Source organism: Diuraphis noxia, unplaced genomic scaffold (genome assembly GCF_037042655.1).
Source record: "Diuraphis noxia isolate RWA-SAM2 unplaced genomic scaffold, SU_Dnox_SAM2 contig0001, whole genome shotgun sequence".
NCBI classification, from domain to species: domain Eukaryota; kingdom Metazoa; phylum Arthropoda; class Insecta; order Hemiptera; family Aphididae; genus Diuraphis; species Diuraphis noxia.
The window spans coordinates 26,080,290-26,105,565 of NW_028301711.1; the positions used below are offsets into that span (position 1 = coordinate 26,080,290).

Below are 25,276 nucleotides of genomic sequence, written 5' to 3' on the forward strand. Positions count from 1 at the left end.
ATTAGTTCTATAATAATAGCAATATTATTTTATAATGGGTATTTGATGAATGTATATGTATTGAACAATAAATATTGTATTTACAATTTTCCCAGTTAGACTACTAATGCCATTTTTTTTCATAGTCTTATCACTAGACTCGGGTGAGGACTACCTTTGTTCTGTTCTTGCCCCCCCCCCCAAGTCACCATCTTTCATTATCTGACTATGCTTTATACATTTTACACATTTTCTTTAAAATAAAAATGCAACATTGTATAAAAAATTATTTGTACACTTAATCGGAATTTATTCCATGTCTCATGTGTACATAAATATATTACATATATTACTCTGAATTCTGAAAGGTGCTTATAATAAATACTTTTTATTTTTTTTTATGGGAGGGAGGGTATAGCCGTATAGGTAAAATGTTAAAATATTTTATCCCCCCCCCCCCCACAAACAGGGCCAAATTACGCCACTGATCAATACCTCATATAAATCACAAAATAAAATTGAACCCCACAATAGAAATTCTTGAGCATGCTACTGAGTTGTATAATACATAAAACAGCTAGTATAAAATATTAAAGAGTTTTTATTGATAAACATTTGAAATAATCATATAAATTACATCTCTTCATTCATTAGTTATTATAGACAATTGTTTTTTTTTTTTTTTTTAAATTTTAATCATTAAAATATATTTTAAATATTAACAATCTTAAGATTTTATTATATATAGGTGGAATGAACAAAACTAGTTTGCATAGATTAGAAGTTGTGGTAAACACTTAAATTAAAATCATACTTAATACCTAATGATCAAATTAAATTAAACTGTCCAAATCTATAATGACTTTGATGTTCTAAATATTAATGGACTTAATTTTGATAATAATATTATACTCCAATTATTAAAAATAGACATCAGAAGCTATACTAGTATACTAGTACTACTAGGTACTAAGGAGTAGCATGGTTAGTGTGTATATAAATATAACACTAGATTTAACCAATATAAAAATTCAATTATGAATTAAGTTAAAATACTGTTTTTGGCCAAAAAAGTGTCGTTTTTGAAGGAACTCCAGGCTGTATGCAGAAAATGATATATCAATTTAAGTTAGTTTAAAACATTAAATACAAAACAATTTGAATTCTAAATCCCAATCATAATGTGCATCTGATAATCTTAATATTTATTTTTTTCTTCTTTCTTATTTATTTTAACTTTATTAGTTTATTTAACTAAATATAAATTAATGTTTATTTATTTATACAACTAATGTAATTTTTCTATAGTTTTTTAATAATGTGCATATTACATTAATATTTTAGATTATGAACTCACTATCCCAACATTACCAACTCACGTATAATAGCTATGCTTATTGGGGAATTGTTAATAGTCAATATATTTATTTTATTTATATTTAACATGTAGACTTTGAAGTTGACGCGGCCCCGCGTAATATCCGTTTGAATTCAAACGGCCTTTACACGGAAAACCGCGAAATCCCTTCTCTTTCCAACCACCAGTTGACGACGGACGACACCGACGCGCGACAAGCGCGTCTGGAACGGTCGACCCGCCGACACGGTGGACCGGTCTTGACTACAATTTACGGAATTTGTTATGGTTTTATTAATTATTAATCAAACAATGTTTACAAATTATAAAAAAAAATTAATATAGATAGCTCATTTATTATATTTTTTAAATTAATTAAAAAACAAATTCTTTTCTTGAATTCAATTTATTTAATTTAACTTATCCAACTATTTTCGTAAATATAAACAATGTAGGTATAAGATATGTAATACTATCGCTCTTAGACTTTAGAGAATAAATGTATAATGTACTCTGAGTAGTGAGTACAGTACTCGGTGATAGATTTCTCAAATGTGAATCTAATATTTACCCATATGATGCTTTTAAATTGCCTATCTAACGCGCCGTTTTAAATATTATAATTTATTATAGTATTATTTTACTTTTAAATATAGAAAATAAAATAATTATTTCTCTACTTTTTTTTTTTGTGCCTTGAATGAATTATTTGTTTGTGATTTATTTTTAATTACTTATGTACAATGTACTTATCTATTATAGATACTTAATATAACCATATCAGCCACCCCCATACATTTTTTCAATAAGCAATCGGTATTTGGAATACGAAATTTACATAATTTTGGCTTTTAAATTCTGATAGTAGTACACTTTGATACAAAAAAACCTAATAATAATAATTATAAAATATTTCAAATATAATAGCATACCAGTTTCTTATATTAATGTGTTGTCTTCATAATCAATATTTTATATTGAATTCCAATCACTATAGTGTAATTAAAACCTTTTGACTTTACCTCTAAGGCTCTAAACGCTTGTCACACTTGGACTGTCCTCAAATGCAGAACATTGGTGGATTTTTTTTTTACTCACAGTTTTGGTAACTGGTGTTGATGATTACATGGATTATATTTGTGGATAAATATATTCTAACAATATGTCATACATTATGTCCGAACAAATATAATCCATGTAATCATCAACACCAGTTACCAAAACTGTGAGTAAAAAAAAAATCCACCAATGTTCTGCATTTGAGGACAGTCCAAGTGTGACAAGCGTTTAGAGCCTTAGAGGTAAAGTCAAAAGGTTTTAATTACACTATAGTGATTGGAATTCAATATAAAATATTGATTATGAAGACAACACATTAATATAAGAAACTGGTATGCTATTATATTTGAAATATTTTATAATTATTATTATTAGGTTTTTTTGTATCAAAGTGTACTACTATCAGAATTTAAAAGCCAAAATTATGTAAATTTCGTATTCCAAATACCGATTGCTTATTGAAAAAATGTATGGGGGTGGCTGATATGGTTATATTAAGTATCTATAATAGATAAGTACATTGTACATAAGTAATTAAAAATAAATCACAAACAAATAATTCATTCAAGGCACAAAAAAAAAAAGTAGAGAAATAATTATTTTATTTTCTATATTTAAAAGTAAAATAATACTATAATAAATTATAATATTTAAAACGGCGCGTTAGATAGGCAATTTAAAAGCATCATATGGGTAAATATTAGATTCACATTTGAGAAATCTATCACCGAGTACTGTACTCACTACTCAGAGTACATTATACATTTATTCTCTAAAGTCTAAGAGCGATAGTATTACATATCTTATACCTACATTGTTTATATTTACGAAAATAGTTGGATAAGTTAAATTAAATAAATTGAATTCAAGAAAAGAATTTGTTTTTTAATTAATTTAAAAAATATAATAAATGAGCTATCTATATTAATTTTTTTTTATAATTTGTAAACATTGTTTGATTAATAATTAATAAAACCATAACAAATTCCGTAAATTGTAGTCAAGACCGGTCCACCGTGTCGGCGGGTCGACCGTTCCAGACGCGCTTGTCGCGCGTCGGTGTCGTCCGTCGTCAACTGGTGGTTGGAAAGAGAAGGGATTTCGCGGTTTTCCGTGTAAAGGCCGTTTGAATTCAAACGGATATTACGCGGGGCCGCGTCAACTTCAAAGTCTACATGTTAAATATAAATAAAATAAATATATTGACTATTAACAATTCCCCAATAAGCATAGCTATTATACGTGAGTTGGTAATGTTGGGATAGTGAGTTCATAATCTAAAATATTAATGTAATATGCACATTATTAAAAAACTATAGAAAAATTACATTAGTTGTATAAATAAATAAACATTAATTTATATTTAGTTAAATAAACTAATAAAGTTAAAATAAATAAGAAAGAAGAAAAAAATAAATATTAAGATTATCAGATGCACATTATGATTGGGATTTAGAATTCAAATTGTTTTGTATTTAATGTTTTAAACTAACTTAAATTGATATATCATTTTCTGCATACAGCCTGGAGTTCCTTCAAAAACGACACTTTTTTGGCCAAAAACAGTATTTTAACTTAATTCATAATTGAATTTTTATATTGGTTAAATCTAGTGTTATATTTATATACACACTAACCATGCTACTCCTTAGTACCTAGTAGTACTAGTATACTAGTATAGCTTCTGATGTCTATTTTTAATAATTGGAGTATAATATTATTATCAAAATTAAGTCCATTAATATTTAGAACATCAAAGTCATTATAGATTTGGACAGTTTAATTTAATTTGATCATTAGGTATTAAGTATGATTTTAATTTAAGTGTTTACCACAACTTCTAATCTATGCAAACTAGTTTTGTTCATTCCACCTATATATAATAAAATCTTAAGATTGTTAATATTTAAAATATATTTTAATGATTAAAATTTAAAAAAAAAAAAAAAAACAATTGTCTATAATAACTAATGAATGAAGAGATGTAATTTATATGATTATTTCAAATGTTTATCAATAAAAACTCTTTAATATTTTATACTAGCTGTTTTATGTATTATACAACTCAGTAGCATGCTCAAGAATTTCTATTGTGGGGTTCAATTTTATTTTGTGATTTATATGAGGTATTGATCAGTGGCGTAATTTGGCCCTGTTTGTGGGGGGGGGGATAAAATATTTTAACATTTTACCTATACGGCTATACCCTCCCTCCCATAAAAAAAAATAAAAAGTATTTATTATAAGCACCTTTCAGAATTCAGAGTAATATATGTAATATATTTATGTACACATGAGACATGGAATAAATTCCGATTAAGTGTACAAATCGATAAGTTATTTTTAGTTCAATAGTACTACGGAAAAATATTAGGATAGGATAAGATAGGACAGATATGACAATATTCTTTCGATCGTCGTCGATCCACGATAAAATGATACTTTACTGCTCGGTGGTTTATTTTTGTACCACTACACAATGCATAAACAAACTCAAAACTTACAATTTTTCAAATTGCAATAGTGATACTTATAAACTTGCGTGGCTGCATTTAAAACGAACTAGGTATGAAGTATTTATGTACAACTAGCATAAAGGATTTGTTTTTTTGTATTATTATTTCTATAAAGTATAAAATATAGGCTATTAATTCGCCGAAGTATTTGATTTCGATATATACATTTATATAAAAAAAAAAAATAATAATATTATTAGATAATGAAGTACATAGGTATGTAGTTAATCTATCTTAAAAAAAAAAAGGTGGGGGGATACGACACCCAAATCCTCCCCCGTAATTACGCCACTGGTATTGATGTCAATAATGTTATGATTGCATGTAAGTACATAATATATATAGGTACATATATGTTTGTCAACGGTCCATGGAAGGGTTTGAACCTCCTAAACCCCTTCCCTTGAGCATTCTCCTGATCACTCAACTGCTATGGTTTGTAGTAGTATAAAAATGTTAGATTTTTAAAAAAAGATACACCACTTATTTGTGCATTAGTTAAGTTGAAATTAAATCACAACCATTCTATTAATTCATGTGGTGTACTCAGACATTTAAGAGTGTCTGATGAAGTAATAGTAGATGTAAACTAATTCCTTTGTTCAGAAATACATTTTTGTTATTTTTTAGACTAAAAAAACATTCTTAATACATATTTTAATAATATTTTTTATCTTGAATAATAATTCTGAGAAGGCATAGCACATTTATATTAAAAAACAAGCCCAAAATACCTAAAATATGAAATTAAAGTAGAGTTTAGATTTAAATTAGTTAAAAACTAACAATTTCTCGTGTATAATGCTTCAATTTATTTTATCAGCATTTACTGACTTAGTTAAAATTATGAATAGATATTCCATTTTAATTATTCATTCATACGACATAATATACAGTATATATTATTATATATAAATGTGTAAACTATAATAATAAATATGATAATAATAATAATAATAATAAATAATAATATTGATAATAATTAATATGTTTGTGTGAAATTCAAATGAGCCAATGAAATACGCGTATTTACGTACGACGCTGGGACTATAGACTATAATAGAGGGTTTGTTAATACGCCCCCGGACTATAATCATGGACCATTAAAATTTGTTATAATATAACTAGATATAATAACTAGAAAACTACTCGTTCGAATTTTGTTTTCGATATACATAAGAATTATCAAAAACATTATGTGCTTAATAATTTATAATAATAAAAGGGGTTTTTATTTTAAAAACAACCGTTTGTATCACCACAGAACACTCTTTAAGTGGTACAAAAAATTGTCATTGAATATAATAATTAAAGAATTCAAAAATCAGATCTTAAACAACAACATTATTTAAGAGCCGGTAATTGGATGTTACTCTATTGTACAGTAGGTAGTTTAAAAATGTGGGCCACTGTAATGGATAGTATTAAATTTGACTTCAATGCTATGATATCATAAGCGCCAGCAGGGGGGGGCAAGCTGGGGAATTTGCCCCCTGGCTTTTTCAAAAAAATTTTCTTAATTGAATGTTTTAAGATAAATTACTACATACTATACAACAAATTGAAAGTGGTTATAAAAATAGTAGGATACCATTAGAAAAATTAAAAACATTAGGTAGATTAGATTAATTAATAAAATATTAATTAATAACAAATATTATGAAGAAATTGTTGATCGTTTCGGAAGAGATGTGAGACGATTACAATTTCTTTTTGAGAATTAGTGACCTTTACCTTTTACTTATACCTATGTATCTAATACCTATATTAATTATAAAATAAGTTGTAATATAATAAAATATAATATATTGTATACGAGTATAATGAAAAAGGTTATTAATTTTAAAACACCTAGTAAAATTATAATATTTATCCTCAAATCCTAACATTGCCCCCCCCCCCTAGAAAAATTTCTGCGGGCGCCTATGTATTATATCATTGTACTCGAAAAAAAATATAAATTATACTCTAGAAATTTTAATTTTTCACGAATAATATTTTTAAATTACTACAATATAACTAAAATTGCTATCCTTGATTATTTAATATGTATAATTTCATCCAAATTTTAACTTAAAATAACTATAAAAAAAACTGTGTTTGAAAAGTTTTTAAATATTTTTTGTCACAGAATTTACTACTTTCGAGGAACCTTGTTTTCATTCTCAATCCTTAGCTATAAAATTTAAATTTTTAATAAATTTTTAACAATTAAAGAATTTGTAAATTTTCAATTTAATAAATTTTGTCAAAATTTGAAAATAAGTGATTATAAAAAAAACACAAGCTTATGTATTTTTGATATTTTTAAAATTATATTATGTCACTTATAGGGAACCTTATATAAAATTTTGGAGCTTTTTTACCAAACGAATAAAATTTTATTATCATTTATAAAAAAAATAAAAAGATTGAAAATTGAAAATGTCTATAAATAACTTAAAAAGATTTTAAATAGTTTGAAAATTTTTATGAAGTATAGAAAATGAAATGCTTGTTTATTCGGTAAAAATTGTGTCTGTCTACAGTAAATTGTTTTAGAGTTAAACCAATATCTAAAATCGAATTTCCCAAAAATTGATTTTTTGTCACGCCTGCACCGAAAGTTTGGTTTTCGACAACGGTTGAAGCGTTCGAAAGCGTCCTTTTTCCGTCCAGCGGGCGGTAAAGTGGAAATCCCCAAAGTGCCGGGCGGAAAAGAGGAAATCCCCAAAAGTGCCGGGCGGAAAAGAGGAAATCCCCAAAAGTGCCGGGCGGAAAAGAGGAAATCCCAAAAAGTGCCGGGCGGAAAAGAAGAAATCCCAAAAAGTGCCGGGCGGAAAAGAAGAAATCCCCAAAAGTGCCGACCGCCGGGCGCGTATCCCCTGCACAACCAGAAATTAAAATGTATACCTACCACGGTTCTTACAAAACATAAACTTTTGGTTACATCTTAAATGTATAGTATAACCTCCTTGCATGACGCATAAACATTTAAACATATTTAATTTGCACTGTTCCTAGATAAGTGCGTCGAACGATGCGTTAGTAAATGTCTTCCATGAAATTGTATTTGTAGAATAGTCTATAATTGTTGCATAGATCCCTGCATAACCTTTTCCATGAACGCAGGGGCGTGACAAAAAATAGTATGTGTGGCTCGCGCGGGAAGGCCATTTCAGTCTTGGGCGAAATGCGGCACACGACGCCCGCGACTGAAATGGCTCACTTCCCGCCCTTGCCACACAATATACTATTGCGTACGAATTCCCGTTTTTCCTTAATTTTTTTTTGTTTTTCCCGATGCTTTTGAAAACTACTGGGAATATCAAATTTAGACCTCCCCAATGCACCAACTAGATTCACTTTCCAACCGGAAAAGCTAATGAGGTTGAAAATCAAAGCATTATTTTGACAATTTATCGTATACACTGACAAAAAAAAAAAAATGTATTTATTTTAAAAAAATCACACTTCATTGTAAAATTAATACATTTATCGCCACGCTCAGAATCTAAAAAAGGGGATGAGCATGTTTTGTGAATCACCGCCTATATATTATAATATATTAGACACGTATATAATTATTAATTATTATAAATATTGTTAATTACGATCACGCACTTCTACATACGTCCAATTTCATATTATCATAGTTAATATTTATCCAAAATTTATTAGACAATTTATCCAATTTATGAACCAGTACACGTTGAAAAGCTGAAATTTTTTTAAATATTTTAAAAGATGAATAATAATATATATAAATAAAATTTGATGTATCATTGATATAGTTTCATTACATAAATAACCGATTGGAAATATAATATTATTACTGATAAATGATAATTGATATAAAAAAAAACAAATATCAATACATAATAAATATAGACGAATACTCTGTTCTTACTCAGAAGCATAGGCGTGCGCAGGCTTTTTTTCCGGGGTATGCAGAAGGATGCCACTGGTGCCATGGCTGATACAGGGAGGGGGATAAGGGAGATCCCCTCTTTTAGGAGCCACCGTAACTGGTGGCACCGTATTCCGGCCTTGACTGGCTCCCCCTGAAATTTATTTTTAGTACCTATGTACAATTCTGGTAAAATAGATACATAAATATTGAAATGCCTTACAATTTAATTTAAAAAATTTTATTAAAAGTCAAATATAATAATATAAATACAAAATAAAAATAACATAAATAACTTAAAATAGTTAAAAACAGTTTATCACACAACTTGAAAAAAAAAACATTATATGAATAAAAACAAAAAAATAAATTTAATAAAAATTATAATTTATCATAACATCATTCTGCGTTTGGTAGAGGTTTTGAAATCATCAATAATGTCTTCGGGATTTAAATCAACAGCCATTTCTTGATCTACAGTTACAAACATCAATGCATTTAATCTTTCTTGGAGCATAATACTTCTTAACTTAGATTTGACTAAGGTTAATTTAGAAAATGATCGCTCACATAGTCACATGTACCTACAGCTTGGGACTGGTATAACTGCAAACTTCTTTAGGATTTTAGTAAATTCTTCAAAAATATTTTGTTTATCAAGACCATTGAAGCCAAATGTAAAGCATTTTAATGCCCATAAGTTAACTTCAATTTGTTTTGTTATTGTTTAAGGTTTTTGTAACAAATTTATTTCAGCTACCAATGCATCTGAGTCAGAAGTAGGTACCAATTATATTTTCATTAGACAGTTCATAAAATTATAGAAATATAAATGTCGAGTCAGGTAGATACTCCAGTCATACACAGGTTTGACAAACGTAATAAATAAGTAATCCAATTTTCAAATTTGCATCAATATACCCAACGTTTAAATTATTGTACACCAGTAATTAGCCTATTCTTAGTAATAGGTTGCCTATAGAATATGGGAAACCTATTAATAAAGTGCTCTTTGTTCAAGTACCTACTTTTAATTATATTACGTTACCTGATACCTTTAGGCTATAACATATATTATTATATTACATTAATATATTATTACTTATCTTTTATTTTATTTTAGTTGTTATATGTACAATTAAACTAATTAAATTATTTTTATTAATACGTATAGCTAGTTATGATTATATCGCATGTTTGACTTACATCATTAATTAAAATAAATAAATAAAATTTATTTTAAAATGATAAAAATGAATAACTGTTATGAAAATAATGCACATTCCTGATTATGAATTATATGACATACCTAACTCATATCCTTCAAGCCAATAGTATAAGATATATATATTTTTTATTAAAATTAATAATACTAGTTATTATGCATTGCACAGATTGTAGGTAGATCAACCATTTATTTAAAAAAATTAATTAAAAATTGAAGTTGTATTATTTATTTATATAAAATATTAAATGACATTATAGAGTGGTTTAGAATGTTTAGATGCAATCATATTGTGTATCATTAGTCATTATTTAATAATTATCGAAAATCGAAATACATACTCGTAGTTTGTTTTAATATGTATAAAACCAATTTTTTAAGAAAAATGTATGAAAATGATCGATGTATTTTGTCACTTTTATTTGATAAAAAAAAAGCCTAGTAACTTAATGTAATCCAATTGACGACGGTCAAATATATCAACTGAGGGAGATTTATTGAAGTTATCATTGTAAATATCTGAATGTCTAAACTTTCTCGTTTCTCAGCAAAAATTAGAATAAAAAAGACAATAATTATCTATACAATAAAACTAAGTAACTTATTGATTTTATGGTGATCGAAACTGTTTTGAATATTTTATACTTGGGTAAATTCAGTAATAGTTAATCTATACATTTGTATGATTTTAATTTATTCGTTAATACATAATATATTCCTATTAGCCTATTCATTGGGTAATAGGTTAATAAACCCAATGCTGCGGTTCTCCATGACTTTTGCTCCAAATAACTGAAAAAAAAAACATTATAAATTAAATAAAGGTAATATAATAATATAATAAATCCTACACTTAACCTACACTGACAAACCACCTCAGAACGATACCCACTTGCCCGTCTTGCCCACATTTTTTTTTAAATTGCTTATTGTATATATCATGTATTTTATGTAATTTAATTTTGAAACTTTTTTACTGACTAAAAATCATTTTATCATTACTAATAGTAAAAAAACTAGACATTCTCAAATGCATAATATAAGGAGCTTAAAATAAGTTTAAATATTTTAACATTTCATTATGTACAGAAAATAGTAATTTAAGACATAATAAAATGTTTCAATTTCTTTCGTTAATATTTTAAAGTAACGATTATAGAAAAAAAAATGACTAAATATTTTTATAAATTATAAATTTTTGTTATTTTGTAGAATTTTGTAGAATTGATCATCAAAAACTTATATAAATGAGATTTTGATTATGTGTTTCAAATAAATAAAAACATTTTTAACTCGATTGTTTCATGAAAATATATGAAGAATATTTGATTACATATTATTATACATATATTATTAATCCATTCAGAAAGATATTAGGAAAAAAGTCTCCGGAAAAAAATTCCCCGGTAAGAAAGTCACACGGATAACAAGTCTCCAAATTAATATTTTATCGTAGATTAGTATTTATACACATAATTAGGTACATTTTAAATTTATTGAAAATAATATAATATCTTAAACATATAATGGTATTATTTAAAAATATAAAAATGTAATTATTCAAATATAAAAGATCTGAAAATAATATAATAGTATAATACCACAAGGCAAGAATGGCATTGGCTGAATTAGAAGAAATTAATCGGAAAAAACAAAAGCTGGTAAAAAAATTGAAGTTCGATTGAACATGTTATGTCGACGCTTTGATGAAGACAAATCTGCAGATGTTCCTAATTTTTTTAAAGCAAATAGGTCAAAATATAAGAAACAGATATTTTATATTTGAACAAATGCATTTTCATATTTTTAAATAATATTATTACGATTTAATAATACGATAATTAATAATAATATTACGATTGATTATTATCTACGATAAAATATTAATTTGGAGACTTTTTTTCCGTGGGACTTTTTTACCGAAGCTTTTTTCCGGGGATGTTTTTTCCGTTTGCCATTCAGAAAAAACTGATAAGTCCCATCTAGTCCTGATATTGGAATAACTATATAGATGAAATAATATAGGTTTGCTACTTATGGACGTACTTTTCCCAAACCTTTTAGAAGTCTCTAAGAGGACTGGGGAAATTTCAAACGTACCTATAAAAAAAGTAAAAAAAAATTTCGGGGCTGAAACGTCGAAAGAAATTTTCAATAAATTAAAATATATTTTTTTTGGGAGAGATAGTTCTTGAAAAGTTTTTATAGACCATAATCCCACCACACTATATTTAAATAATTCCTTTGGAAACAAATTATTTTTTTCAGCCCACAAATAGAAATGTATACAAATTCCATATTAAATGAAAATGTTTTTTTTTAAATCATGATGCAGGAGGGAGTCGAACGTTACATGTAGAAATATGGGAGAGAAAAACCCAACGAGAATAAGCCAGTGAACATTCAAATATTTTTGACAAAAATCTATACAAAAATAATTAATTATACAATAGTTATTTTTTTTTTTGCGTTCTAAAGATCCATTAGCAGTTATATTCGATCGGTAATATATAATACACATTACTGATAGCATTGTTTGAATAATAAAAGAAAATCCGATAAGATTTATAAAACGCTGTTAAAATAAGTGTTTTCTTACTTATATTGTTTAAATGTGTACCTATGAGTCATGCTCTAAAACTAGATTGTAGGAAAACTATATAAATTATCTTCACCGATTTTATTATTGTAGTGATCCGCAATATATGTGTGGATAGATATTAAACTTTTTTTTTATTTCCTAAAAAATAATGGCTAAACTTGCAATTTTGATAACCGTAGTATTACTTAGTGTTTACCTTACAGAAGAAGCACATTTCTTAAGTAAAGATTATGTAAAAAAAATTAACAAAGTTGCTAAGACTTGGAAGGTAAGATTTACGTATTTTTTATTTAATACACAATATTAATTTAACTTACTATGAATGCATGTACATAATAACATAGTAATATATTATGTATGTAAATGTGTAGGTCATAAATATTAATTTTTAAAAAGTATATATTACGTAAAAGTTATTTTTATAAGATTTTATTTAATACAATTAAATGGTTTTACGCGCAAGTAAACTAATCTTATACATCAAATGTAAAACAAAATAGACGATTAGACGTGATGCATAACCCTCAATAAACAAAAAAAAAAGCGGGTAAGTCGTGGATGTCACTCTGCTGTTCAGTAGGTTACAAGTGGGTTACTGTAACGGATGGAATTAAATTTGAATCCAATGATATTATATCATTGTATAGAAAAAACGATTCTGAGCGGAGACGGATTATCTATCTAGGATATATTTCAGATAATTAAAAATTTTCAAATCAAAGAATATTTTTTATGAATTTTTAACATAAAATAATTTGCGTAGTTTCGTGATTTTTACGTTTATTGTCAAAATTTAAACTTTAAATGCTATAAAAAAAAAAATCGTGCCTATGTATTTTTAATATTTTTCAACTGCTATTGTAACAATATGTTTGGAAGCATTGTATTAAATGTACCTATTAAATTTTAAAACTTTTCTACCCAACAAATAAATTTTTATTGATATTTATAGAAAAAAAAAAACTAAAAAATTTGAAAATTTAAAATGTCAGTAAACAGCTCAAAACAAATCAAAATATTTTGAAAATAAAATATACTTGTATAAATATTCGGTGAAAATTTTATGTATCTATGGTCATTTGTTTTAAAGTTACATCAAAAACCAAAATCGATTTGATCGAAAATTGATTGTGTGTAAAAATTCCTTTTTTTTAAATTTAATTTTTAGTTTGTTTATTCTGATTATTTAGAAAAATATTGAGAATTTTTTACTTTTGACCCCCCAAAGTACCAACTAGATTCAGTTTCTGATCAAACGAGGTACAGGAGTCGAAAATCGAAGCACTTTTACAGTTTTTTTACTGCCCCAAAACGTGATGACAGATAAAAAAAAAAATAAAAATACAAAAAAAAACACACATCATTGTAGAATCAAATATAAATAAAATACAATTATTCATCATAGTAAAACTATATATAGCATACTTATAAAAATAACATTTTTATAACACTATAAAATTGTTTTATTTTTATATTTTAGGCTAAACAAAATTTTCGTGAAAATACTCCAAAAGAACTAATCGTTCGGTTATTAGGCTCTAAGCGTCTCTTAGACGTTTTTAAAAGTCCTATCAAGAAAAATGATAATTTATACATGGATGATAGTGAAGTTCCAGAATTTTTCGACGCAAGATCACAATGGAAACATTGCAAAACAATTGGGAAAGTCCGTAACCAAGGAAATTGTGGATCCTGTTGGGTAATGAAAGAAGACTGTTGTGCATACATTTATTGCACAAACACCCATCAAAAACACTAGATACGTTGTACTATAATAATATTTTGTTAAATTAATGTATAGGCTCATGGTACCACTGGAGCGTTTGCTGATCGACTATGCATAGCGACGGATGGAGAAGTCAATGAACTCTTATCCGCTGAAGAGCTGACATTCTGCTGTAAGCGATGTGGTGATGGATGTAATGGAGGTTATCCATTGAAAGCTTGGAAATATTTCAAAAAACACGGCGTTGTCACCGGAGGCAACTACAACACTACCGAAGTAAAATAATAAATACATTTTAAATTTATAATTATATTATATTACATTAATTTTGGTGCAAACCAATGGGGGAGTAGTACACACAACAACATTTTTTTAATTCATTTTAATAACTGTAAATAATGACCAATTGATCTGAAAAAAATGTGATAAAAATTTGAGGGTGATGGAGACTGAATTCCCATGTTAGTAGGTACTAAATAATTGTACTTCCTTATTAAATGATGAATAATATTATTATTTTATTATTTCTCCAGCATAAAAATTCCTCTAAGTCGATCACGTCCCCTGCATTACATTTACAGTGTTCCACTTAGACACAGTAAGACACCTACTGTATAACAGATCGGTACTCTGCACTTGCCACACAATTCTTTATACCTATAAATGGTAATGAATATCTTTTTCATAATTAGTATTACAACTCGAATTTGTTGCTTACTTATATATTCAGAACATTTTAACAAACTAATGATGAAATGGCTTCATTAAGATATCAGAAATGAGTTGTTCCTGATTAATTTTTAGAGTTGGCCAAACCACCGACTTTAGCCCTTCTTCTTTTATAAATCCCTACGACCCTGCCTGTTTGAACTTTATCGAAAGCCTGTATAACAATAGTCAATAAGTAATTTGAATAATTTAACAGAAAATATGTTAATACACATTCTACTTTAGAATGGTCTTCAAATTTAAATTATCGTTAATTCATAATATATCATAATATGTAGGGATGCCAACCGTACAAAGTACCACCTTGCGTGAGAGACGACGAGGGACATAATTCATGCTCGGGACAGCCTACCGAACGTAATCATAAATGTTCGAAGAAATGTTATGGTGACACAACAGTAGATTATAAAAAAGGGCATTACAAAAGTAAATCTAAATAACCACACTCAAACATTTCTTGTAAGACTGATTGTTTGATTTTTTACAAAATTAATACTACTTCGTATGTATATCCAGCGAAAGATGCGTATTATCTCAGCAACACCAGTATGCAGAAAGACACGATGACGTATGGACCCATTGAAGCGACGTTCGATGTTTACGATGATTTTCCGAATTACGAATCCGGTAATCAACTTAATATTTCATAACACTAACATAAGTTACCAAGACTGGTACATTTAGTTATTAATAATATATTCATAATAAATAATTTTTCATGATGAAAATTTCATAATATTCAAAAAATTATTCCACCATGTATAATATAATCGATATTTTTTATAGGAGTTTACCAAAGGACCGAAAATGCATCGTACCTAGGGGGACATGCAGTTAAAATGATCGGATGGGGCGTAGAGGAAGGTACACCGTATTGGCTGATGGTCAATTCTTGGGGTGAAAATTGGGGAGCCAATGGGTTGTTTAAAATACTTAGAGGCACAAATGAATGTGGAATTGAAAGTTCGTGCACAGCAGGCGTGCCTTTGGTTTAAGACACCAACTATTTTATAGTGAATGAAAATACACATTAATACTATTAGGTACTTACCTACTATTCAACGATTTTATTAATTTATTTACACAAAATATACATTTTGTCAACCTATAATGAACCAGATATAAATAATATAATTACATTAACCGAATTTAAGGCCATAAATATTATTTGGTTTTTTATTTATTTATTTACTTTTACAACAACACTAACTTGTAATAACGAGATGTGGTATTTTATGACTTGTGTGCAGTACAAAATTTTAAATATGTAGTACCTACCTAAAAATTGAATATTTGTTTAATCATAAATAAGTATTCGAGAAAAAATAACAAAAAGCCTTTATAACCTCACTATCTCAAGCCCTAGGCTAAAACGAAATTGCGTGAAAAATAGTTATTAGGTAATACACATATTGTCGTAATTTATATCGTATATTATAGTAATATATTACTATTTACGTTGATCACGGCTAATGTATGCTGTCATATTGAGTGTGGTCTAAACGAATATGCAGACTAAAGTTTTTCTTACGCGTCGAAGTATGGCCTAACCGGACCCCAGGTAGTCGACGAGTGACACAAATAGGAAGAGGGCCGGACTCCATGGACGACTGGTTCAACCCACAGAGGATGACAAAAACGACTCGCCAAATCCCTAATCGGTAACTCTCATATCATATAAGTAATTTATAATAAAAAAAAACTGTCATAATTGTAATAATAATTATTATTATTATTATTACTAAATAAATAAATTGTAATGCTTATATTATACTAATATAAATATAAAAATTAAATAAAAAACCATTTTAGGTGCATTTTATAGTATAATTTTTGCCATTTTAAATGCATTTTTATGGTTTGTAGTGTGTCGTATACACCGACGTACATAAATAAAACGAACAAATTAATTATAAGCACTTTTATTAAACATTTTGACGTCCAGAGGCGATCGAGTCACACAATCACAACCTGGCTCTGAGTGCTCTGACACTGGTGGTCAGTGGTAATCGAGTCACACGAGTACCACCAATAACTGACCCCTCTTCTGTCTTCACATATTCCTTAAATATAAATTTTACAATCGAAACACTATCGGTAATATCGATATTAAGTTTAATCTACTTACATTATACTTACCGACTATGCTTAAAATTATACTAATTGTTATTGTATTACGCAATTACATAATTGTTTTGGTATTTTACCTGTTACACAATATGGATTGTTTACTTAAACTAGTTAATAGTTCTAATTGTAATATTTCTTATATATTATGCCCTAAATATCACACACCGAGGTCGAGTACTCGAGACCTCTTAAACATAAACAAACTGCACTCCAAACGATGCAAGAGAGCGACAGCTTAAAGCGGACACGTACGGTTGGTGGAAACGCTGAGTAGGATTCCATCAGTTGAAGTTAGATGAAACAGCTAAAGAGCTAACAGCGTTTTGCAATACAACCGGGAAATATTAATTTAAACTTATTCCAATGGAAATTTTCAATGGTCCTTGTAAATATCAAGAAGCTATAGATAAAACTATATCTAACTTAAATTAAAAAATTAACGTAAATTATATTGATAATTGCACATGTTTCGAAAAACTTTTTGATGACCACTTATATTCTTTAAAATTAACTCTGGAAAGATTTAAACAACATAATTTAAAATTAAAATTTTTAAAACGTATATTTGGGTACAAGGCGTTAAACATTTTAAACAATGTAATTGATTGCAAAGGTATCGGTCATACAGAGACAGATTTGGGACTTAAGCAATTACACAAGTAAGTTCTCAGACTAACATAAATCAATTAGGTACGTAGTTATTTAGTATTGCCAAATTATTTTCGCCGGTGCATCCCAAATTTTGCTTAAATCGATTTTCCTTTAACTGAGTAAGAAAAAAAAACAAGAAAAGACAGCATAAAATGGAAAAAAATTAATGAACTACAATATAAATTTATAGTGCCACTAATACTAATTACTACGGAGATGCTGACACTATTTTAGTAACAGTGTCGTATTTATTGAGTTTAGGTGTAATTTTACAACAGAGAAATGATAATGGTAATATTCATTCGGTTTCTTTTGGTGCAAAAAACTGTTACCTGCACACAAACAACTATTCAGCATTAGAACTTTAGGTTTATCGGCTTTGTTTTTTGAATGCCCTCGTTTTAGAAAATACCGGTATGATAAACAATTAACACTGTTTGTATAGACCACAACAATTTAGTAAGATTTCGAAATTAAAATCAAATTCATATGACGTATTAAATCGTATAAGAACAAAACTATTTCAAAAACAGATCCAATGATGTTGATAATGAAAACCAGTGGCGTATTTTGGGGGGGGGTGTCCTCCGTGTCTTGACACCCCCCGACATTTAAAAAATAGTCCTAATATATTGGACATTAGTGTTGTCATTTATTTTATAGTATACTATTTTTATCAAATTTAAAACTTCTTGTAAATTCCTAACATATTAATTTGTTAAAAAAATTAATTCAATGTCTTTTTACATTAGTAAATAATACTAAAAATTTTGTTTGTGAGGTACAATAAATGTTGACACCCCCCGAGAAATCGCCCAAAATACGCCACTGATGAAAACGACAAAACGTGAAAACATTAAGACATACTAACCACATTTAAAACAAAAAAACCACCATTGCAGAATCAATAAAACGTTTGGTTTTAAAGTATTTCTATCTGATTAATGATTATATGGTATAACTAATTAGAGTAATTAGACATTTTTTTTGGTAGATTTTTGGTAATTATTAGTGTAGCTAGTTTTTTTTATAGCTGAATTCATAATAGCTAATTATAGCTAATAAGTATGTCAAAATTATTGAAATCATCACATAAATCATAAACTATAATATACACCTAGTATATACCGAACTCATCATACACTTTATACTACGTGTAAACAGTCATAACTTATATGATTACTATAACTATTGACTAATGGAAACTTAGTTATTATAATTTATTTTATTAACTGTTAAATGTCAAGTGTTTAAATAAATAGAGAAAATTTACGTCGGAAATAAATTAGGACTGAACAATATTTACAAACACACTTGACAATAAAAGAATAGATATCAACACGTTTTTCGATAATTTATTTAGATACAAATACAAAATACATTCTTTACTTCACTCGGAATCTAAATGGTATTTGGGATTTCAAATTTTTTTTTTATTATATATTATGTTTCATGGTTTTCAAAAATCTTTATAAATTATAATTTACACATCAGAATTATAAATAAAGCATAATAACTAAAAGTATGCATATAATACCGAAGTAAATAATCATTTGTTCCATTTTTTAAATTTTTTTTATAGAAACAGTTATTAGCAGTATTTGAATTGTTTAGAGACAAAGAAGGTCCCACCTATTAACCCGAAAATCGATGAGCCTAACAATTGAAATAATCAAACAAACTGATTTAATATATTCCCACGGATAATAACGAATGGATACGACATTCCAATGCTAGAAACGTCTAAAAATTCGGTCTTCAATTATACAAAGTGTCCCGTGAGGATAAACCCTAGGGGACTCGCCGTCTGGATAAAAACCAGTGTTTTGGTGTTTTATCTCTAACCTAAAAAATTATTAAAAATTATGAAAATAATGAAAATAAAATGTTGAAAGTTCAAAACTTTTAGAAAAATAAAATCTATAAAATAGGTATCTTTATTTTTTTCCAAAATTAAAAATAATTTTTTTAACTTTTTTCTCAAAAAATTAACTAAATTAAAAATAAATTACATGTAGCACTTGTCTATGTGAATTTAATAACAAAAAAAAGATTTATGATATATTACCGCTCACTTTTTCGGTTATTATACATAAAAAATACCCCAAACTTAAAGTGATTAAAATCGTACACTAATTTTAGTGCTAACTGACGGATAAGATAAGATAATATTATAATAGATATACCGCAACAATCATGCTAACATGTTTTAAGGCTTTAGTCACCACTCGTTATTATTTAATTAGTCGGTCTTGTCTCTTGTGTATACAGTATACATATTATAGAGTGCTTACTAATAGGTATTTAGTGGTCTTTTGCAATTTTATTAAATTATTAAAATATTTTTAATTAATCATAATAATGGATTTTAAAATAATTGAGAGTTATAAATGGCCGGCAATACTCGACAATTTTAAATACAGACAATATTTAGGTAGAGTGTGTAAAAGTGGAAATATACTTTGTCGGTGTTGTGTGGAGATCGTTTAAGTTTTTAAAAAATGTCGGTAGTAGATTTCAGCCAATCAAACTTTAAAAATTTTACACACTTAACATAAATTATCGAGGTCTGCAGCTACATGGGATGCGCATTTAGCTCGTACGTGGGCGAGTGGCATTTCCGTCAGTTTAGATGATTATACCACATCCGTGAGAGTAGCGACAAGGACGAGTAGACTATGGGGAGTAGAGGGTAGCACTATATAAGAGATCCCGAAACGGCCTGTATTCAGACGCGACTTGACCAGACCAGCCAGAGCACCTTCACGCCAGTCTGTTCTTTAATTTATTAAATTGAACTTGGAAAAATTCTTATAAATAATATTCTGAACTTAGAAAATATTCAAGTCAAACCGAATTTATTCTAGTCATTCAGAATACTTAACTTGTTAAATAAATTCAACTTTCATGTTATAAATAAATATATATGTTTTGTCATAATAAATAATCAAATAATCTAACTAAGAAGAATTCCACGTTGTTTAAATTAACTCAAGAATCACCTTCCAACATCATCCTTAGTTTGGCAAAGTGACTGATGATACTGATTGAAATTACAATAGAATCCGATGTTTCGTATAAAAATCAATAAAAAAAAAAAATCCTTATTATACAACAACAGATGTGTAATTACTAATTATGATATCATCACCCTTAATAATATAATATATTCTCAGGACCTCCGCTCGCAACGCTTCCCAATCTTGTCGATAGTGTCACTAACACTAATGATCATTTACTACGCACACACCGGTATGACTCGCACATATATTATTTGACGCAGCCCGTTTCGCCCAAAAACGACCGTCTTCGTTTGGCCCGGGTATCCGTTTCGCCCAAATTTTGTTTTTATACGATTACCGTTTCACCCAGAGTAGTATAGACCAATTTAAAATAAAGTTGGCAATAGTTCAGTCAAATATTATATTTTAGGGAACGTTATAAAACCTTTAGTAATAAAATTACGGTAATTGAGTTAAGAAAATAAAGCCAAAAGAAATATCGTTTATAAATGCTAATACATTGAATCGATAACAGATAAGAAATCCAGTCGTTATCGAATTGAAATCGATCAAAATCTATAAAGCGCACTAAAAATATGATGCCTACGAATTTATGAATGCGCTGCATCATCACTGTAGCTTATCTTATCTAATAGAAAAGGTAGGTACATAACCATACAACAAATTACATAATTAAAACTTATAAAAGTACCTAATGAACAAAAAAGATTATCAGATTTGATCGTAGTGCGTACCTATATGTTACATGACGTGTAAACATATCACAAATTTTATTAAAATGGCTGTGTTTTTAAAAAGTAAAAAAAACAAAGATATGGTAATGTTTAATAATTATAAGTACAATAATTTCGGTTCAAATAACGCTAAATGATAATCAAATATTATAATCATTTCCAACTTAATTTTAAATTGGTCTAAACTACTCTGGGCGAAACGGAAATCATATAAAAATAAAATTTTGGCGAAACGGGTACCCGGGTGAAACGGAGAGCGTCATTTTTGGGCGGAACGGGTCCCGCCCATATTATTGTCTATACTGAACTCCTTAACAACTGACTGTTTGCAATCCCCTTAGGTATTTATTGACATTCTGTGTTTGGTTAAACCTAAATAAATATAAAATAATATACTAGTTAATTTATATAAGTACCTATATTACTGGTGTTACTTGTTTGTCACGACTGATGTTATTTCTCAAAATGGTATAAATATTTTTTAAATATACTTATATAGGTAGGTAGGTACCTAATAATTAAAACACGAATTTTAAAAACAGTCGAGTTATAAATGCCACTTATAATCACTGTCAAACAAATTTCCATAGAATATAAAATATAATATTATTTATTGAGAAATAAAGCTGAACCAGCCTTCTATTTTTTTTCGTGTTCAGCATCGGTTATATCGCTACCTTTATAAAATTATTAATTAATATAAATAATAAATAATGTTCGTGATATAGTGTTTAGTGATACATACTCGTAAAACATAACATGTCATAAATTAAGACGAAAATCAACGTACACGCATGTTCTTATACAGAACGGATTAGGATATTTTTTTAAATTAGTTATTTTCCAATTTCTATAGTAAATTATCTGTAATTTATCTGGATGAAATATTTTTATTTTTCATCAAGTTGTTAGATGAATTTGATTTGTTCATCTTTTATCTGTATCTTAGATAAAATTTAGGGTTGTTATTTTTATCTTTATCCAGATGAATTTTTAGACCTGCAACTACAACAGTGATCACGTGAATAGTATAAGAAACCACAAGTAACTAAGAACAGTAAGAAGTCTATTGTAAACAGTAATAGCTAATGATATTACTCTGACCTGAATGACATTCCTTTATTGTTTATTGATCCTAACTGATCATCATGATTATATTTTATGATTATACAGTTAGAGACGCGTATCATTAATTCATTATATTCGACTTTATTCAAAAAAATGGACGTGCAAGTTTACGGGCCTATTGAAGCGTCGTCTGATATTTACGATGACTTTTTGAATTACAATTACAAATGTGATTAATTTATAGATACAATCCATATTTTGTATCTTTGTAGATTGTATTGTAAATATTATACACAATTTAATGTGTTTTATGACTTTCGTCCACTGCAGGTGTTAATGGAAAAACTGAAAACACGACATATTTAGGAGTACATGCTGTTAAGTTAATTGGATGGGGAGTAGATTTTGATGTAGACTATTAATTGATGATCTACTCTTAGAAGTATGAATGTGAACAGAATAGTTTTAAAAAAATCAAATGGGCATAAATCAATAGTCACAATTTGATTACCTACTGGATTTGTACCTAACATCTAATATGTTCTCGTAAAACAATAATGTTTGTTAATTTAAACTTAAATAATACTTATTACTAACCTAACCTATTACAAGTTACTAGTAAAATTACTATTCGTTTATACTTAATATTAAATAATGTAGATTTTTTTCCCAACGATTACTTTATTTTCACAATTATAAAACTGTTATTATATTTTATTAGTACCTTAAATATTTAATTAATTGCCTATGAATAAATAAATAAAATTACACTTTATAATCATTATCACTCTATAATGATTATTTACTATCGATCTATGCTCACGAAATATACACTATCCAAGTACCTACATGCTACTTATATTGCCTATATTTAACTCCTGTAAATGAACGGTTAGAAATTTAATATTTTAGCTGCTGTTTATGATGATTACCAAATGATGTACAAGTACTCTTGAAAATCTCTGTCTAATTTAGCAAATTATTGAATTCATACTTTTTGTATAACCTACACATAGTCACATAAATATACAAATGATACAAATAAATTATCACTTACTAGGTACTGTGCACCCACGTCTCGTATGCACATAACTACTCGGGCTACTCGTCATATTGCTAATAATCAGGACGCGTAAGTTCATACCTAAAAAAAAAGACTAAATAAGCATGCATTTTTAAACTTAAGACTGGTAAAAAATGCATTGAAATATGCCTTTAAAAGTTCAGAAATATACATTTATATGCATTAAAAAACTTAAAGTATGCACGAAAAAGAAATGTATAAGCATTTTTTTAATAGGGAGAATTATAAAATATAGTAAAAATTTAATTTATAAAACACTGCAGTGTCATACAAAAATAAATATAAACTAATAAAATACTAATTTTTGTAAACATGTTTGGAAAAGTAAATAAAAATGAATTCAAGCTTTATTGATCCAATTTATATTAACTTTCATGAAAACCGATTTTGCTGAATTAACATAAATAATAATATGCTCAATAACTTAAAAAAATCAACTATATGATGCATTGATGCCAACTATGACAATACACCTAAAACACGCAAAAACATACACTATTAATTTTTTATCAATTTATCATCATTGTTATGAAACAAATTTGTATCTCTCTTAGGATATTTTCTGATGAAACCAAAAAAACTCGCAAATGCATGTTGCAGTTAACATGCCCTGCTTATATTTTACATTAAAAATTGAAATTAAAACCTACTCTGTGCTATACTAAATCCCCTTAACACATTAAAAATCCAAGTCTAGATATTAATTATTAGGTACTTACTAAATAATATAAAAATCAATACAAAAGAAAACTTCCATATTAAAATAGGTTTAACATTAAATAGCTGTACAACATACCTAATATTTGTTGCAATCGCCACTTTAACAACAATGAATTAGTGTAAATACAGGGAAATTTAAATCCTCAGCCAATTACAAATCAATATAAGTCATTAATCATAAATTACAGGTTAGCACCTAGGTAGAGATATACTCGAGAATTATAGTTTTTGTCTCTTTATTTATTTTCAATAACAAAAGAATCTTAGTTGAGAGTGTTTATTATTGAGATGTTAGTGTTGATATGGTAAGGAAAAATATAAAAAATACTATATTTTGAATAGAATATAGATGTGTGCAAAACTGGCAGTGCATCATATTGAACATTTGTGACAGATTATATTAAAATTTGATTGTTTTAAGAATATTTTCTACATTTTAATATTTATGTAATAATTTATGTTTCAATTAATTTTTAAAATCAGATTCAAACTTGGTTTGTTTAGCATAATGCACTAAAACATTTGAGATAAGCAAAATTAACTACAATTTATCTATTACGGCTGATAATTGAAATTTCTTAAAATAAAAAAGAAACTCTGAAGAACTTTAATGTGTTTAATTTAAAATTAATAATTGCTTAAAAAATACATAAATATTATAATCTAACAGGCAAATTGCAAAATAATTTTTAAAAATACATGCTTTTCAAAAAAAATTCTGTCATTATTTCATCTAGCATTAAAAATATAACTGGGTGCAAAATTTATAATACGCAAGTATACT

At 27.5% G+C, this 25,276-nt stretch overlaps 1 protein-coding gene and 1 long non-coding RNA gene across 2 annotated transcripts; one reads left to right on the forward strand and one right to left on the reverse strand.

The window, feature by feature from the left end:
• Positions 1-9,025: 9,025 nt before the first annotated feature.
• Positions 9,026-23,874, reverse strand: LOC149060394 (uncharacterized). Its single transcript, XR_016189807.1, has 2 exons — positions 23,746-23,874; positions 9,026-10,817 (listed from the first exon to the last, which is right to left on the reverse strand). It is a non-coding gene; the product is annotated as an uncharacterized LOC149060394 (long non-coding RNA).
• On the forward strand, positions 12,712-16,244 carry LOC107173550 (cathepsin B-like cysteine proteinase 3). Its single transcript, XM_015524131.2, has 6 exons — positions 12,712-12,895; positions 14,108-14,326; positions 14,429-14,629; positions 15,361-15,508; positions 15,599-15,709; positions 15,869-16,244. Exons 1-6 carry the CDS (start codon positions 12,776-12,778, stop codon positions 16,075-16,077), a joined length of 1,008 nt encoding a protein of 335 aa, XP_015379617.2. The 5' UTR covers positions 12,712-12,775; the 3' UTR covers positions 16,078-16,244.
• Positions 23,875-25,276: the final 1,402 nt, after the last annotated feature.